At 44.9% G+C, this 17,987-nt stretch overlaps 1 protein-coding gene across 4 annotated transcripts in view; it reads left to right on the top strand.

Moving 5' to 3' along the window:
* The window catches only part of LOC117217765 (irregular chiasm C-roughest protein), a 263,272-nt gene that overhangs the window by 205,255 nt on the left and 40,030 nt on the right, over nt 1-17,987 (top strand). For all 4 annotated transcript variants that reach the window (XM_033465597.2, XM_033465596.2, XM_076527481.1 and 1 more), the window contains one exon: nt 659-891. In XM_033465597.2, the coding sequence (XP_033321488.1) occupies nt 659-891 (233 nt within the window). The remainder of the gene's footprint in view (nt 1-658; nt 892-17,987) is intronic.

The following is a 17,987-nucleotide window of genomic DNA, read 5'->3' as shown; positions in this document are numbered from 1 at the left end:
ACAAATTAATTTAATCCTGTTATTATCATGTCTTATTATCATCTTGCTATCAGTTTTAGGTTAAGTAGCACAAACAAATATTGTAATACTCGGCTCAACTGTTCAGCAGCGATTAGTTCCGATAATAGGAATCAACGACCAGCTAATTGGAGTTAAACAATCGAATCATTCAGTTTCTTACGTAAAGCAACCGAAAGCATAATCGAAAGAACGAACAAACGAGCAGTGGCTCGGTAACGAGTGCGTGCAGCTAAAAAAATAGACAACAATTTGTTTACGTAAACGCGTCGCGGATGAACCAAGTATTGCTCTTTTTACCCTAGCCGCTTCATGTTCTTTGATCAATTCCATAATTGGAAATTTGTGACCATTGCCGAGGTAAATAAATAGTAGCCGGTCGACTAGCGTGTTGCGAATTCGCGCGTTACCGCAGTTTACGCGCGGCAAATATTAACAAATAAAATTTGCCGGCCGAATCGTCGTCGGAAGCGACGCGCAAAACTGCGAACCGGTGTATCGATGAGGTCTGGTCGGTCAAGGTCGTCTTACAACTTCGAAGAGCCTCGATAACGCGATAAAAGAAGGCGCAATTTTTCGGATCGCGGTAAACTCGATCGAGACGAAACTGGTAAAACTGCATCATTTTCTTGCGTTCCAGGCGACTTCTCGTTGCACATATTCCCGGTGGAACTGGAGGACGACGGCACCTACCAGTGTCAGGCCTCGCCGACGAACGACGGCCAACCGGCTTTGCGCTCGAGATTCGCCAAGCTGAGCGTCCTGGTTCCGCCGCAGAAGCCGAAGATCCTTCAGGGCGACTCTCTTATCACCACGGAGGACCGGAAGCTGGTGATCGAGTGCGTCAGCGTTGCTGGCAAGCCGCCCGCGGAGGTAAGATTCTCATCTTTCGGGTTTTGAATATTGATTCGAGTGGACGATAAACCAGTCCCCGCGTCGCTTTGTTCTCTTCGGGCCGCGCGATGCTCTCGACGCGTTCGCAAAACGAAGGAACCGGTTGTTGTTTCTAGACAGATTTTTCCGTCGACATTAAATATGTCGGGGCTACGATATAGCACAGCTATCCTCCGCATATAATTCCCGGATCAATTAAAGTTTCGTCGGAAAGTTTCTTATCGGATCTGCCAACCAGTTTCGCCCCGATATCTCTCGTGTCTTGTACGCGGCCATCGAAAAACTGCCTTTCGCGTACATTCCGAGCATTCGTTCCACTTCCATAATGCATTTCAATGAGTTATCTGGAAACTCCGTGGTTCGTCGCATATAGGTACTTAACGTTGAAACGTGGAAACATCTATCGCGCTTCTCGCTTCTACAGCCGCAAGGTTATCCGAGAATTTTATCGTTCGCGGACTAAAATGTTTGTCTTTAGCACGCTTTTCTTGTTGTTTTCGCTATTTTTTTTACAAAAGAACTATGCAGCTTCTTGCATCGGCATTTTTCACAGATATTTGTTACCATTTCAAAAATATTTAGAAATCTTGAGAATAAGAAATAGTCAAAATAGGTGGTATAAAAAAGAAATTATTACAGTGAAACAAGAAAGATTCTTAACTAGGATGCATGTGGTTATCGCAGAAATCACGAGGGAAGATAAATATTGATAACTAAAGAAATGGCAGCACTTTGAAGTTGGAATATCGACTTCTGCTGGTTTTTTCTTCAACTCTAGCAGGCTAAGAGAAATGGAAAAATGATAATTTAACCTTGACGTTGACCAAGTGTTGATCAAATCGGTCAAGTAGATCTTCCGATATCATGGCAGCTAATTCATAGCTAGCATAATTTCGAGAAAATCGTATTTCAAGGTTTTTCATATTATTTAGCTCAAGATCATGGATCAGGATATGTTTCGATGCCTTTTTATGCCCTGTGCACTATGCCATGCTTTATTGCTGACGTTCAAACAGCTACTCAATCAATTTCTTCAATCTGTCAATATCCTTTGGCAGAGATATCTTCAAAAGTATGAAGGGTGTCCCAAAAATGTCTCGTAATCCGAAAGCGGCGGGTTCCTCGGGTCATTTGAAGCAACTTCTTCCTTTACAAAAATGTTCTCCGAGGCACCGTTAACGAATTATTAACGAAAAACAGTGACCAATGAGAGGCGAGTTCGGCTGGCGCGAGACGACCGAGCCAATGAGCGGAACTAGGCTTCGTGCGTTGGTTGGCTGGGCCGCCTCGCGTCAGCCGTACTCGATTCTTATTGGTCACTGTTTTTCGTTAATAACTCGTTAACGGTGCACCGGAGAAAATTTTTGTAAAGGAAGAAGCTGCTTCAAATGATCCGAGGAACCCGCCATTTCCGGATTGCGAGACATTTTTGGGACAGCCTGTATACAGTAATGTCTCTCTAATTGACGCCCAGATTGCGCACAAAAATGGACAATTTGGGAAGAGGAGATACGATTATTCGAGCCTCGCAGTTTATTGTCATAGTTATAAATTGTCCACGATTATAAAAACGAGCCGCAAGACTCGAATAATCGTATCTCCTCTTCCCAAATTATCCATTTTAGTGAACAATCTGAGCGTCGGTAAGGGAGACATCACTGTACTCTGAGAAACCGAAATAAAATCTGTCGGTTTCCTAAAGGCTCCAGATTAGAGAAGCCACTTAAACACAGCCTACGCCAGTGATTCAGACGTTACGCTGGACTATTCTTACGCGAGCTTCTTTAAATCATGTCCGGTGCAGAAATACATTGTACATTCGTGTCATTAAGAGTGGTCCGAGAGAGGCCGTGCGACGAAACGAGGCGTAATTTAAGAACGGAAACCCGTCGGCCGACAACGCGTGCGGCCCTCGCGTGCCGAAATAACGCGTTAAAAGTTAAAACGCATTACGTCGAACGCGTAATTACGGCTACGCCGCGAGAGCTTTGTCCTCTCCGCTCGGCGCGTTGATAAAGGGACGCGGCGGCTCGTTGTCGTGTCCGAAAAATCCTGCTCAAACGCCTCGGTGATGAGAAAAACGCGGTGGCGGCGGCGGCGTTGGTGGCGGCGGCGAGCATTTGCAAGCAACAGAGCCCGTTCCGCGCTCTTTGGCCGATGTTTTGGCATTCGTCTCGAGGCGATGACAGACCGGCCGAAATGCTTTTAAACCAGCCAGAACTGACTCGGCTCGACGAAATGGCAGCTTGACCGAGTTCGGATTGCTGCAGCAGCAGCAGCAGCAACGCGGCAACGGCAGGCGGCGTCGGCGTCGGCGTCGACGTCGACGTCGGCAGAGCTTCAGCTTCGCGAGGCTGGATATTCGCTAGAAAGGGAGAACCGTATCTTTGAGGGTGGTTGCGGAGGCCTGCGTGCATTGCCGGTAAAAACGCCGCGAGATAAAAGACCGAGCGGCGCGGCGGGGAAAAAAAGAGCTCCCGCGCCTCAACCACTGCGCGCCGGGCCGCTTCGATTCCCCCGTCTTTGTCTATTTACTTTGGCTCGGAGATGTTTTTGCACGCAGGTGCATGCGCGCCGGAATAGCGGGGCGCAACCGTAAACGGGGCCAGGCCCCTTTCAATACCCGCCTAGCCACGATGCCATTTGAATAATGGTATCATTAATCCCTTAGCAGCGAAGTGCTGCACGTACTTGACGCGCCGGTGACGCGTTATCGCGACGCCGCTTCCCACGATCGAATTATCGAATTATCGAGCGCAATGTAATTCCGAAGACACTCCGATGCAAGCCAGTAATGAGGAAACGTAGGTCGATATTGAACGGGGAACATATTGCGGTATTCTTCCCGTCTTCCCTCCGCTATTAGTCTTCCGGGTGGAAACGGTCCTCGGAATACGACGTACGAACGGATGTGCGGCAATCGAAATTCGCGGTTCGCGAACATCAAATTCTCGTTGGATTACAATAAACTCCCTTTAAGCGGCTCGATTATTTCATCGCAGTTTAGTCTGATTTTGTCTCGACCGATGGTTTATAGAGTTAGCAGAGGTTTCGAATAGAAGGTAATAACTGGCCCGCAGATTTTTTAAGCGAAATAATAGTTATCAATGTTACCTGTAAGAAGCACATTAATGAATTACATTAATGAGTTGCACACGATGCAAAACTATTCTCAGATTCTACTAATGTCTCTACAGTGTTGTATTTGATGTACACTAATGTCTCCCTAATTGTCACCTAAATTGTGCAGAAAAATGGACAATTTGGGAAGAGGAGGTACGATTGTTCGAGCCTTGCGGCTCGTTTTTATAATTGTTGAGAATCGGTAACTATAAAAACTAACTGCAAGGGTCGAACGATCGTATCTACTCTTCCCAAATTGTCCACTTTTATGCACAATTAGGGAGACTTTACTGTAGTCGTTTTTGTTACGTATTTTCGAATATAGGTTCATACGACGTTTTTTAGTTTGGACCCAACCTTTTTGGACATTCTGTGTAATCGCCCTCGATCTTAAGTTCACCTGGGCACCTGAATATAAAAAGGTCACATGAATATGAGTGGGTTAAAATCTGACTTTAGCTGCACCCTTTTGAAATGTATCTGTTACAATGAAAACTTACGCATACGATTCTGCAGTTTAATCTGCAGGATTCAAGCAACTAATTAACTCGAAAATAAATTTAATTATTATCGTTTAATTGTAGATATTGAAACTTCGTGTAGTTATAGAACCTGAGGTTATGACAAGATTATATTTGTTTAGGCATATCATCATCTTTTAATCTCGAAATAAAAAATGTGAAACCAGTCAAAATTACCAGTATAGTAGATTTAACATTAAAGTAGTTGTTCTTTGCGTACACCATATTTGGTAGCTCCAATATGCACTATAAAATAAGTTCAAAATGCTGTGATAAGCAAACGAACGAAACGCAGCAAACAATCTGTGCACAATACAGTAATGTCTCCCTAACTGACGCTTAGATTGTCCACAAAAATGGACAATTTTTGGAAGAGCAGATACGATTATTCGAGCCTTGCGGTTCTTTTTTATAGTTACGAATTTTCAACGACTATAAAAAACAAGCTACAAGGCTCTATCGTAATCGTATCTTCTCTTCCCAAATTGTCCATTTTTGTGGACAATCTGAGCGTCAGTAAGGGAGACATTACTGTACAGTTAATGTTTCTCTAACTGACGCTTAGATTGCGCGCAAAAATGGACAGCTTGGGAAGAGGAGATACGATTAATTTGAGTCTTGCGCCTCGTCTTTGTAATTACCGATTTTCAACAATTATAGAAAGGAGACGCAAGACACGAATAATCGTATCTCCTCCTCCCAAATTGTCCATTTTAGTGGACAATCTGAGCGTCAGTAAGGGAGACACTACTGTACTGTCTCTTATAAAATACACAGTATAGACATAATTAGTCACTTCTTGAACAGACAGCTTTTACGAAACTAAATATTTATATAAATATTGATATATACCTTGACATAACCTTGACATAACCATCGATTGATGGTTAAAACGATGATTGTCTTAGAAGAGCCATACAACATTTCCGTGAACTGTATTTGATCGACGAGGCATGTAAAGCCATAACGCGAAGCCAGGAATCCGCCGGATAGTAATTTTATCCGCGGAGCTTATTGAATCGATGACGTAATAAAGATCCGTTCGTGGGGGGATATCGATGATGCGGCGTTAATGCGGGACCGATTCGCGACACCGCGAACAATTTTGCGGCCGCCGAGCTTCCCCGCTAATTCACCGTTCGTTCGGATCGCGTTGCGGACGCGATTGCATTCGTTAATACAGAAATCCGTTTTCGATCGCGCGGCGATCGTTCGGAGCGCCGCGCCGCGACGCGACGCGACGCAACGCGAATACGCCTTTCGGCCTAGATAAATAACGAGTCCCGGGGATTGTCGTCGACACGGGAACCGGTGAAAAATTAATTAAATTTGTTTCGCAGCCATTCGCGTGACCTGTCCGCCCCCGGCTTTTTAATTAAAATTACGCGAATCCCTTGATTAATGCCGTTACACGGGAACATGGATTCGCGGGCCTGCGAACGGGTAACCGGGCACGAGATACGCGGGCAAAATATTTCGCGTCCTAACGATCGACGAATCGGCGGCCGATCGGCGTCGTCGAGCTAGCTCGGCGCGTCGTTTCGAATCGGTCGTCGCGATCGTCGCGCAAGAATCGCGGAACGAAACGAACTCGCCTGTGTCGAACGGAATTCAATTATCACCGCCCACGCTGTGCTATCGTTCGCTCGGCCGTTCGATCGACGCCTCTCCAGTTTCATAAACATTATCGTCGCGCGTCCCACGGACCACGAAAACCTGGAAACGATTACGGCACCGGACAGGCACCGGCTCGTTCGAACGAACCCTTCACGGTTTACGGGACAGCCCTCGTTGCATGTATGCACACATCTTGAAACTAACACGGCGCACGCTATGCCTGGAATTTCAAACGAAACCGCGGCCGTCGGAAACTTGCTGCAATTCTACCGACACGGCGGGAACGCTACGAAATACAAATTAATTTTTTTGAAGCTTGACCAAAGTTTGATAATATTCCAATGGCATAGCTCGCGCGAAGTATTCGTACTATGGCCAGTCGTTCCGTTCGGTCGAACTACGAATGCGAAACTGATTAACTGTTCGTTCTTCTATAAAGCTTGATTGCATTACTTTTGTTTGAAACGACTCTACCGGTACGGTAGAATCGTTTTCAAGGGATATTCTGGTTTTCGATGTCCTTTTCGAGCAATCTCTGCATTTGTTTTTCTTTCATCGAACTGTTCTACGTTTTTGCATCTGGTTTTGGCACATACAATAATGCCTCCCTAATTGACGCTCGGATTGTGCAGAAAAATGGACAATTTGGGAAGAGGAGATACGATTGTTCGTGCCTTGGCAGCTCGCTTTTATAGTTGTTGATAATCGATAACCGCAACGAAAGAGCCACAAGGCTCGAACAATCGTTTCTCCTGTTCCCAAATTGTCCATTTTTGTGCACAAGCTGAGCGTCAATTGGAGAGACTTAAGTATACAGTAATGTCTCCCTAACTGACGCTCAGATTGTCCACAAAACTGGACAATTTGGGAAGAGTAGATACGATTATTCGAGCCTTGCGGTTCGTTTTTATAGTTACTCTAGTAACTATAGTATCTCCTCTTCCAAAATTGTCCATTTTTGTGGACAATCTAAGCGTCAATTGGAGAGACTTTACTGTACTTGGTTCGCGAGCATTCGTAGTACAGAATAAACGTTTTTGATTTAACGATAATCAAAGTTATGCGAGCTTTAGTCGGTTTTAACGACAGCATTTTATAATCATTGCGTTGATTGGAAATACGACTATCTGTAATCGAGGTCATTGGACATCGGTTTTTTGATAAAAAGAGATTTTATAGAAACTAGAACAACGAAAACATTTATTTCGAAAAACACAAATTTCGCCAAAGAATTCTTCGTAGCGACACGAAAATAAAAAACGCCCTTAATGTTTCTCCAGGTAAACGTTTTCTTGCGTTTCACAAATTTATAAATACCATAAATGCGTAAAGATCCCCAGTCTAATAATAACTGTCCACCCCACCACGAACGGCACAGACCGATGACATTTAGGTGCTCGGACTAGGGTGAACAGCTATTATTGTGGTTATCGATGTATCTCAGATTTTTTCTTCCGAAAAATAGGCCGCTCTAATTTATTATTCCCCGCAGATTTTAGCATCTGCTTCCAAACATTTCCTTTTATAATTCTGTTCTCGATGGAAATGTTGCATTGGAATATTATCTACCGTTAAAAATATTACTTGTTCGATTAGATATTATTGCTACCAATGATTTCGTATAGAATAATATGATATATTGTTCTGCAGTAGTATATAAAATATAAACATAAATTCTAGAATAATTTCATGTATAGAATACTAATACATTCTTTGTCAATCATTAATAATCGATTCGCACGAATACGATTTCTAATGAAAAATTCATCAATTCTGTCGATGTACTTCAATTTTACGTGTATCTACTGCATCGATAATATGAAATCGTATAACACAGAGTGTCCCATAATTATATCAACACCCAGGAAGGGGTGATTCCCGAGGTCATTCAAAGGAACATTTTCCGTAGCGCAAATGCAAGACTTAAGAATAATAATAAACTGTAATAAACAGTTATTTTTAGCAATACTTTTAGCCAATGTAATCAGAACCTTCACAAAAAATTGATCTACACTCGCAACCACATCTGTTAGAAAATCCACCCTACTAGTCTCAGTAACTGGTCCAAAATTTTGCTATCGATCTAGATGGACCAGTTACGGAGACTAGTGGAATGGATTTTCAGGATTTTTTGGAACTGTCCCGAAAATGAATTCTACTAGTCTAGTCTCCGTAACTGGCCCCCCTGGGTGAACAGCAAAATTTTGGACCAGTTACTGAGACTAGTGGAATTCATTTTCCAGATTTTTAGGATATGTCTGGAAATCGATCTCACTAGTCTCAGTAACTGGTCCACTTAGGTTGATAGCAAAATTTTGGACCAGTTACGGAGACTACCGGGATTGATTTCCGGACATATCCCAAAAATCTGGAAAATGAATTCCACTAGTCTCAGTGACTGGTCCCGCTAGGTCGATAGCAAAATTTTGGACCAGTTACTGAGACTAGTAGAATTCATTTTCCGGATTTTCAAGATCTCTTCAGAAATCAATTCCACTAGTCCCAGTAACTGGTCCCCTTAGGTCTACAGCAAAATTTTGGACCAGTTACTGAGACTAGTGGAATTCGTTTTCCGGATTTTTCGGAGTGGGAAGGCATGTCGTAACTTTATGTCTAGAGAACACTAAAATGAAGTTCTTTTTTTTTAAATCAAGAGTTTTTCATTAATTACCAAAATATAAGTGAAATAAAACATAAGGTAAAATAGAAGATAATAAATAGCTCGCAAAGGAAGCCACAGATTGCGTTTTCGCTAAGGAAAAAGTTACCTCGAATGGCCTCAGGAATCACCCCTTTCCAGGTGTTAATATAATTGTGGAATATCCTGTATACGATTTCATATTAAGAAGCAGAGTACTTCCGCCTATTACTTTAGAGTAATTCGCGCGCACATGGTACAATAATAAAATATCATCAGAAACACGCAAACTACCAATCGATTTTGGAGCACGGAGAACAGACTTTCCGTAGCTACCGAGATTGCAAGGTTCGACAAAATCGATTTATAGGGGGCCTTTCAGCGACTGCATATACGTCCTTCGTTGATTTGCGATAAAAATTTGATTGCCAGGCAGTTAGATTATCGGTCCATCGTGCGCAGCCCGAATTCTCGCGAGTAGCCAGTGAAATATTCGAAACATGCGCTTCCTCCGCTACTCCAAATCGAATAATACGATACTCGTCGGCGCGGCGACCGCAGCTCGAGAAAATATTTCGAAAACATTCGGTTTTCGCATCGGCGCCCGCTTCGAACTCCCTGTTACACTTGAGGCGCGGGATTTGTTTACGAGTTTCGGTGACAACGGTATAAACTCGGCCGTGCGCCACTATATAAAAACGAAACCTGGAAAGGGAACCGGGAGAGAGAGACGGGAAAGAGAGATCGTTGTAACTTGCAGCAGGAGAAGCGGATGGTTTCGCGAACGAGCCGTTACAGTGATACGCACAATATCCTGCAAACTATGGCCGGCGGGTTTATTCCGGGTCGCACCCGAAATCCCGACCGCGGGTTGCGAGTCCAGAAAAATATCATCGACGGGCATACGCCGCGTCGAAAGATAGTTACACACTAGTTTATGTTGCTCCGAAAAAGGAAAAAAAGCAAATTCCCCGCGCCAGCGCGACAAAAAACACAAACACACATACGCGGAACCGGAGGATACATATATGTAGCGTGGAAGCGGAGGAGGAAGAGGACGGGGGAGAGGGAGAGAGCGAAGGAGAACAAAAAGGAGAACGAGAGAGGGTGTAATCGCCGGGCGAGCAGCATTCCGATCCGTTGTAATTCGTCGATTACGCGCGTTCGCGGTCTTCGTTCGCGCGGCTCGCCGGAATAATCGTGAAAAAACCCGCAAAACTCCGGCCATTGTTCGGCCGTTGAAAGCTTTCGCGGCGGTACACAAACGGCTCCGGATTGATCCGCGCGCGCGCGCTGCACCGCGCGTGTGCACGCCACACTTTCAATTTTTCAAAAATCTACCCTGTTACCAACGCGGAATTGTCTCCGGTCGCGGAAACGTCCCGAATCGAATCGAATGGAATCGAATCGAATCGAATCGAACCGCCGCCGGTCAGGAACGCCGCTGTTTGGTTATCAATAAAACGCCCGGAACATCGTCGCGCTATCAACGCGCCAATTATCGTGCTGCTTGTCCAGCCGAATAAGCAAATTTCGCAACGCAAGCTTCCCTGTTGTTCGCCGATAAAACGCGAACAAAGAATAGACACCGGGTTTACGACGGAGCGCCGAAGACGGCCCGAAATAAAACGAGCAACCGATCGGACTGTCGCGTCGCGCCCCGATGGAAATAATAGTGTTTCGACGGTAATAGAGGGCGCGGGAATTGATTGCGCCGTGATCGCGGCCGATCGCGGGCCCCGAGGCGGTGGATGTTACAATTACGCGCGCAGCGCAATCGACGCGAGAACGGAGGACCGGGCTCGGACAACGCGCGAAATTGCCAAATTTACTGCAACTTTGCGTTCCCCTCGATGCCCAGCCAGCGAGATTATTTTCGAACGAAACCAAGTAGTAGTTTTTCTGTTATTAAGCGACTTTCGGCAGAGATATAAATCTGCGGTCGATAATTAACAAAAAAAGAAATACAGCAATGCCTCTCTAATTGACGCTCGGATTGTCCAGAAAAATGGACAATTTAGGGAGAAGAGATACACAAAATTGATCTACACTCGCAACCACATCTGTCAGAAAATCCATCCTACTAGTCTCGGTAACTGGTCCACTTATATCGATAGTAAAATTTTCGACCAGTTACTGAGACTAGTAGAATCCATTTTCCGGACTTTTTGGATCTCTTCAGAAATGAATCCCACTAGTGTCAGTAACTGGTCCCCCTAGGTCTACAGCAAAATTTTAGACCAATTACTGAGACTAGTGGAATTAATTTTTCGGATTTTTGTGAGTGGGAAGGCATGTCATAACTTTCTGTCTAGATAACACTAAAATGAAGCTTTTTTTTAACGGCGTGAATTATTACATTATTACCGGTTTCATAAACTTCGTGGAATACTTCGGAGGTTCGCGTTCATCAGCCAACATATTCAAACGAACGTATTCGTAGGAAAAGCTCGGGAAAACGTTGAATTTTAAGTATGTAGCCGACGCGTCGAGGAGGATCGCACGGCCTTTGAAGCGGCGGCTCCAAGTTATTACGCAAATTATGAAACAATTTTTGCCAGCGAGATTTACGAGATGCGCCCTTCCCGTCCAATATCGGCATTGTTCTTTTCGGGGCACGCAACGCGGCAGAAACCGAAATTGCCGCATCCACGATGTCCTCGTTATCTTTTCGTAAATCGACGTCGACCGGCGTCGCTCGTCTCTCGACGGTTCTCATGCGACCGCGGCGGCCTTACGGAACACGCGGCACCCACCGATACGTATCTGCGAATAATTGCACGTCCTGTGTCCGGAACAGGCTTGTGAATTATTTTATACCTCTCGGCTAGCGTAATAGGTTTCTCTGCAATTGCAATGGTATTCGAGTCCGCGCGGCAAGAGACGGAGAAGGAAGGACAGGGGGAAAAAAGGGAGCCGCGACCCGAGAACGACAAATGGTTCGAGGTAAAAGAAAGAGGCGAAAGAAGAGGTAATTTCCTGGCCGAAGATGATCGCGCGGTAATTAGAACAACTGGCGCATAACGACGCGCCGCCGGTACGATAACCGCCCCGCGGAGCCGGTCGTTTCAAACAGGGCCCTCCTCTTGCCACGCTAAAGCGTCGAATTGACGGGCTTGATAGCGATACGGGTAATTGCGTTTCATTTAAATGAATTTAATATATTCCGCGAGCGCGGTACGGTGCGGCGCGGTGCGGCGCGGCGAGTGCGCCGCGTTACGCAACGTCACGCCGCGCGGTTTCCATCGGCCGCAAACGACGACGGCCGAACCCCGTCGTATTCACCTGTTTCAATGCGTCCCGACCGATTTCCCTCGAAAATGCCCACCGCTTTCTCGTCGGTTGATCGGAAATCCCTCGACTTTTCATCGAGCCTAGACCACTTTATCAGCTAGTATATTCGGTCTCGATATCTCGCGTCCGCTCCTGCACCCTGCCTCTCACCTTATTTTCCCGCGTATCGATTGCCATTCGACATTGTGGTCGAAAAAACCAGACAATACTGGAATGGCTCGCGATCAGCAAACTACCGAAGAGAACGATCCGCGATGCTTACTCGGGGCTACTGTTTCGCGACCGGGTCGCAGTTGACACACTTATTTCACTTTTCACAGGATTTTCTCTACTTCGAGGGTGTATTCTGTAGTGTGTAAGCTGCGTTCTTGTCCGACGTTCTTTGGCATTATTTTTTGCGAAGAAACTGTAACACCTTCCGCAGTCGAATTTTGCTACAAGAGGGATGGCTTACAGAAATGATGCGTTTGAAACATTTGCTTTTATTTATCCGTAATTATAGAGGCTCCTATTTATGTGTATAAGGCATTGAATATTACTGTTAAATAGAATTAAAATTACTTAGGAGAGGAACAACATTACACTTTGGCTCCACGTCTTGCAATCGATGCAGGCAACTTTTATTTTGCACAAAGATCCACAGTCTGCTGATAATAGTTAGATCTTTTCAGTTCTTCGTAACTGGTTCAATCAGGACCGAAATACTGTAATGTCTCCCTAACTGACGCTCCGATTGTGCAGAACAATGGACAATTTGGGAAGAGGAGATACGATTATTCGAGCCTTGCAGCTCGTTTTTATAGTTCTTGGGAATTTACTAACTATGTAAGCGAACCGCAAGGCTCGAACAATCGTATCTCCTGTTCCTAAATAGTTCCCATTTTTCTGCACAGCCTTCGAAATAGGTCACGTCGAAAGCGGTACAATAAATTCTCTCAAATTGTCCCTCAGCTCGTACACAATAATGTACAGTAATGTCTCCCTAAGTGAAGTCCAGATTGTCTCCCTAACTGACGCTTGGATCGCGCACAAAAATGGACAATTTGGGAAGTGGAGATACGATTATTTGAGCCTCGCAGCTCGTTTTTATAGTTGTTGACAATTCGTGACTATAAAAATGAACCGCAAGGATCGAATAATCGCATCTCCTCTTCCCAAATTGTTCACTTTTGTGCAGAATCTGTGCGTCAGTTAGGAAGACATTACGGTATTTTCAGAATTATCTTATCCGTCCTACGTATAAGAGAGAAGAGAGACTTTCTTCAGAGACAAAATGTAATTTGAAATCTGTCGGAGCTTCTTCTTTCTTTGCGAGCACATTAATTTTCTGGCCGTGTAATAAGCCGAAAGTATGATCCGAGGAGCAGCGCGACCTCCGCAGTATCGATCACGTCTACTCCTTTTCTAATTTACGTTACAACTTAACGAGAATCCCCCTGTTTCTCAGGCTAAACGACTGACATGAGTTCCTCGATAAGCGTTTCATTACACGAGGGCTGGCGGCTGAGGGAGTTTCGCCGTGGATAGATCGTTAGAAGTTTCGCGAATTTCGCCCCAGGTGACTTTTGACATTTTTTCCCCCTTCCTACACATCGAACTCGTCAAAAACTCTGACACGACCGAGATGAAAATTTATGCGCGACTGTGCGAGCCACCCTCTCCCCGATCCGGTCCGCGCAGCCTTTCTCGTAAATTAGTAAACCGAGCGAGATTCCGATGTTCCTAATGGGCTACACTTTTACACGGCCATCGATCCTCGACGGATAATGTAAAAAGTACCTATTAATGAACGATTTTCAGGGGATACAAGACTGTCGTCGATTTTATTACAACTTCAAAATTTATATACTACCGTTCCATAAATTCATATTTCTAGATAAGGCAAAGTACTTACTATATTATTATATCTTTTAATTTATACAATTTTAATATCTATAGAATAGAACATTTGGATATATCCGTAAATCGGGATAATAAAAAAACCGAAGCACATAATATGGAACAGTAGCTTGCATATTTTATTCGAATAAAAATTTTCCTTCACAGTTAATTGTTACGTAAAATTATTTGTGAGACTGAATTTATAAGAAACAGTGCTGAAACATATGGCTAAAAATTTTACATCCACTTTCGTATGTTCCATTTATTTTTTATCGTATTATTCGTGCCAGTGTTTTAAAAAGGCATAACCTTACAGCGAGAAGAAGATTCAAAGTTCAAGCGCCCTCCGTTCAGCGTACAAGCCGAGAATTAATATTAAACAGCGGTCAGAAGTTGCTCCTTAGTTCCCGTATCGGCTTATCGCAATACCAGCGCGGTTTCAATTATTGCCCGGCGTCTGCGACTTTTTCAATCCCACTTGGACCCTTCACGGATAGTTCTTCTTTCTCCTCCGACCGCCTCCCGCCGTTCGTTCCCTCCCCGTAACTTCCTAGTTCCGCAAGTTTCTTTCATATTGTTGCGGAAACTTGCCGCGAAACACTAGCAAGTTTGCACGAAATAAAATTTTAATATCGCTGTCGCGCTCTTAATTCTATTACGGGGGATCAAAGAGAACGTTTTCCGCCGGTCTACGTCCGTCCATGCAAATAGTAGCAGTTTTAAGAATAAGAAACACTCGGCATGAACCGCCTGCATACGTTTACAAGAAGGAACGTTCCTGCGAACGTTCGTACATTTCTGAGAAGGAACTTTATTAAAAATGAACTCTCTCGAGCTCACGAGGAGTAATAATAAGAATTAGTCATACGAGCGTTAAATGAACCGCTCGATTCGCATAATCTCGGAAACGCACGAATTGCTGCCGCCTGAAAACTTTCGTTTGTCGTTAGAATGTCGCGGGAATGTTCGTTGCTATTTACGGCCAGGCATTTGGAAATAATTGTGTGGATATTTTTCCGGGAAGTCTTCCCGATGTAGATTTCAAAGAACTATGCGGAACGCGGTATCATTACTATTGATAGTCATAAGAGACATACATTTCAGACAATTGATTATTACAATTAATCACCGGTCTGTAAACATGACTAGTTTGGATTGTCCTGTAACGGTAACAAGATTAGATTTACTCGAACTTCCTGTTATTTTTATTGTAATATAATGATCGAGTATAGCACAGTACACTCGAATCTTATATAATAAATTTCTCAAAGAAGCATTTTCCAAAAGTGTTTACCAAAATATCCTTATGAAAATTATCTTTTTAAATATTTTGAGGTATGTAGTACCCCACCACATATCAGGTGACATATAAAAATACCACTGATTAAGGGTTGATATCGAAAAGAAATCAAGAAATTAAAGAAACTAATGATTTCAATATTGTCAAAGTTGTTGCACAAGTTTTTACAGATTTTGCACCCCCGTTAACACTAGTACAGACACCCTAATATTCCACCCCCATTTAACCTTATGCTAATAAATTTAAAGATCTAGCTACACTTTTATTTTCTTATTCGAAATAAAACGTATGTCCATTTACTAATTTTAATACTAATAAAAAGAGACGTCAAATATACAGGGTGTCCCAAAAATGTCTCGTAATTCGGAAATGCCGGGTTTCTCGGATCATTTGAAGCAGCTTCTTCCTTTCCAAAAATATTCTCCGGTGCACCGTTAACGAGTTATTAACGAAAAACAGTGACCAATAAGAATCGAGTACGGCTGACGCGAGACGGCCCAGCCAACCAGCGCACGAAGCCCAGTTCCGCTCATTGGCTCGGTCGCCTCGCGCCAGCCGAGCTCGCCCCTCATTGGTCACTGTTTTTCGTTAATAACTCACTAACGGTGCCTCGGAGAAAAATTATGTAAAGGAAAAAGATGCTTCAAATGACCCGAGGAACCCGCCGCTTTCGGATTGCGAGATATTTTTGGGATACTCTGTATGCATCGAGTTGTATCTGTGAAGTCATGCAAATTGAATGTAGCCTCGGTCGCACATGATTTACACTAGAAAGCACTTTCCTAGCATAGAATCTATTGCCGATTGAATCCTTTGAGCGTTTACATTCGTGTTATCCTTCCAGCCGAGATGAAATTCCCCGAATAAGTGTTGAGAAATCTAGTAATTCGGTACGACTTGTCGGATCTCGGTCTTTACGCGCGCACATTATTGGCTGCATCGAGGTTGCACGACAAACCGGCACACAGGAACGTGCACAGCGAGCGGACAATCAGGTTGCGGCGCGGCGATCCGACGCATACAGGGCGCATAAAACGAAAAGCCGGGGCGGAGGAGCGGGTCGGCCGCGATTTCCCGAGGGTGGGACGGACGGGCGGCGCAATTTTTTTATTGCCCTCGTCCCAGCTCGAGCGTAATGCATTTTTACAATAATCCAAAGAAATCTCTGAGTGCTTCGCCGGGACGACAGGGCGACGTTCGGCGTGCTCGCGCGCGCGTACCCGCCGGTTGAATCCCCGGGAAAAGCGTATTGGCGCGTTCCGCGCACGTAAATACACACACGGGAGCCACGAGAGAAACCGACGTCGCTTCGCTTCCCGGCAGAGTTCTTATGCAGCTTTTATGCGACACAAGCAGAGAACCTTTCCGCCGGTTTCTCGACGCTCGCGCACGCGAATGTCAAGTGCATGCAGTATCGTTCCGCGGCTAGGAATCGTTCCGCGCGTCGTATCCGACCAAGCGTTATAATTACCAAGGACGGTAATTATAACGGTGTAACACACATGCGGCGCTCGATATCGCCCGCACATCGGCGGATAATTAATTCGATGAGGAAGGCGAATAATCGTTTTTAGCGACTCCGACCGGCTCTCTCTCTCTCTCTCTCTCTCTCTCTCTCTCTCTCTCTCTGCGTCCCTTTGTCGTTGCCAGGCATGATTCGTATCTAATGAAACCCGATGGAATTCATTCATTCATTCGCCCGCAGACTAGGCAAAGCTGACGCTCGCTCTCCGTAGCGGGTTCTGTTATATTTAGGACTACTTAATGAGGTAACGCCGCGGCGCGCGTACGCGCGCGAGAGGAAAAAGAAGTGCGACGCGCCTCGCTAAACGACCTCTCGCCGGCCGCCGGGAAATCCGGGGGGAAAAAACGTGTGGAAATCCGACAGCGGTCGGGAATCGAGTGGTAGAGTAACGCGCGCGCGTCTGCGTGTTACCGTAAAAATATCTGACAGGCCGTCCAGATCGGAGTGTCTGGAATTTGTCAAGTCGGAAAACAAGTCGGAAAGTTGCGGACTGCCGTCGGAGATCGTCGGGACGCCGTCGACGGAATCGAGGCAGCTTGTTAGGGAACGGCGAGCTGGCGGCAATTTATTCGATCGAATTATTCGACGGGGGCGCAATTAAACGCGAAGCCTCCCCCGCGGCGAGGCGGCGCGCGCGCGGAAAAAGGAAATTCGTCTTCCGCTCGATGCCCGATTCCTGCGATTTCTCCCGCCATTTTACAGCGGCGTACTATCGACGCGAACACGCCCTGTCGATCGACCACATTTAACCGTTTCGCAATCGCTGGCTATGTACAGTAATGTTTCTCTGATCGGCGCTCAGATTGTGCAGAAAAATGGACGATTAGAGAAGAGAAGATACGATTATTCCAGCCTTGCGGTTCGTTTTCGGAGTTGCGAATTCTCAAGAACTATAGAAACGAGCTGCAACGACCGAATAATCTTCCCGAATTGTCCATTTTTGGGCGCAATCCGAGCGTCAGTTAGGGATACATAACTGTATCTCGATTTATGATCGAACGTTTCGATTTGATAGCGGCTGTCGCAGCTTCGCATAACATTTGAAAGTGTCTGTATAATAAGAATATGTCATAAGTGTCTATATTTTTATAATATTCGCTCGATTTCCATGAGTGCGGTATAAAAATACAGTAATGTCTCCCTTACTGACGCTCAGATTGTGCACAAAAATGGACA

Source organism: Megalopta genalis, unplaced genomic scaffold, assembly GCF_051020955.1.
Source record: "Megalopta genalis isolate 19385.01 unplaced genomic scaffold, iyMegGena1_principal scaffold0023, whole genome shotgun sequence".
In the NCBI taxonomy this organism is placed as follows: domain Eukaryota; kingdom Metazoa; phylum Arthropoda; class Insecta; order Hymenoptera; family Halictidae; genus Megalopta; species Megalopta genalis.
The sequence above is the reverse complement of the archived record's forward strand: the minus strand, read 5'-3'. Positions and strand labels throughout refer to the sequence as shown.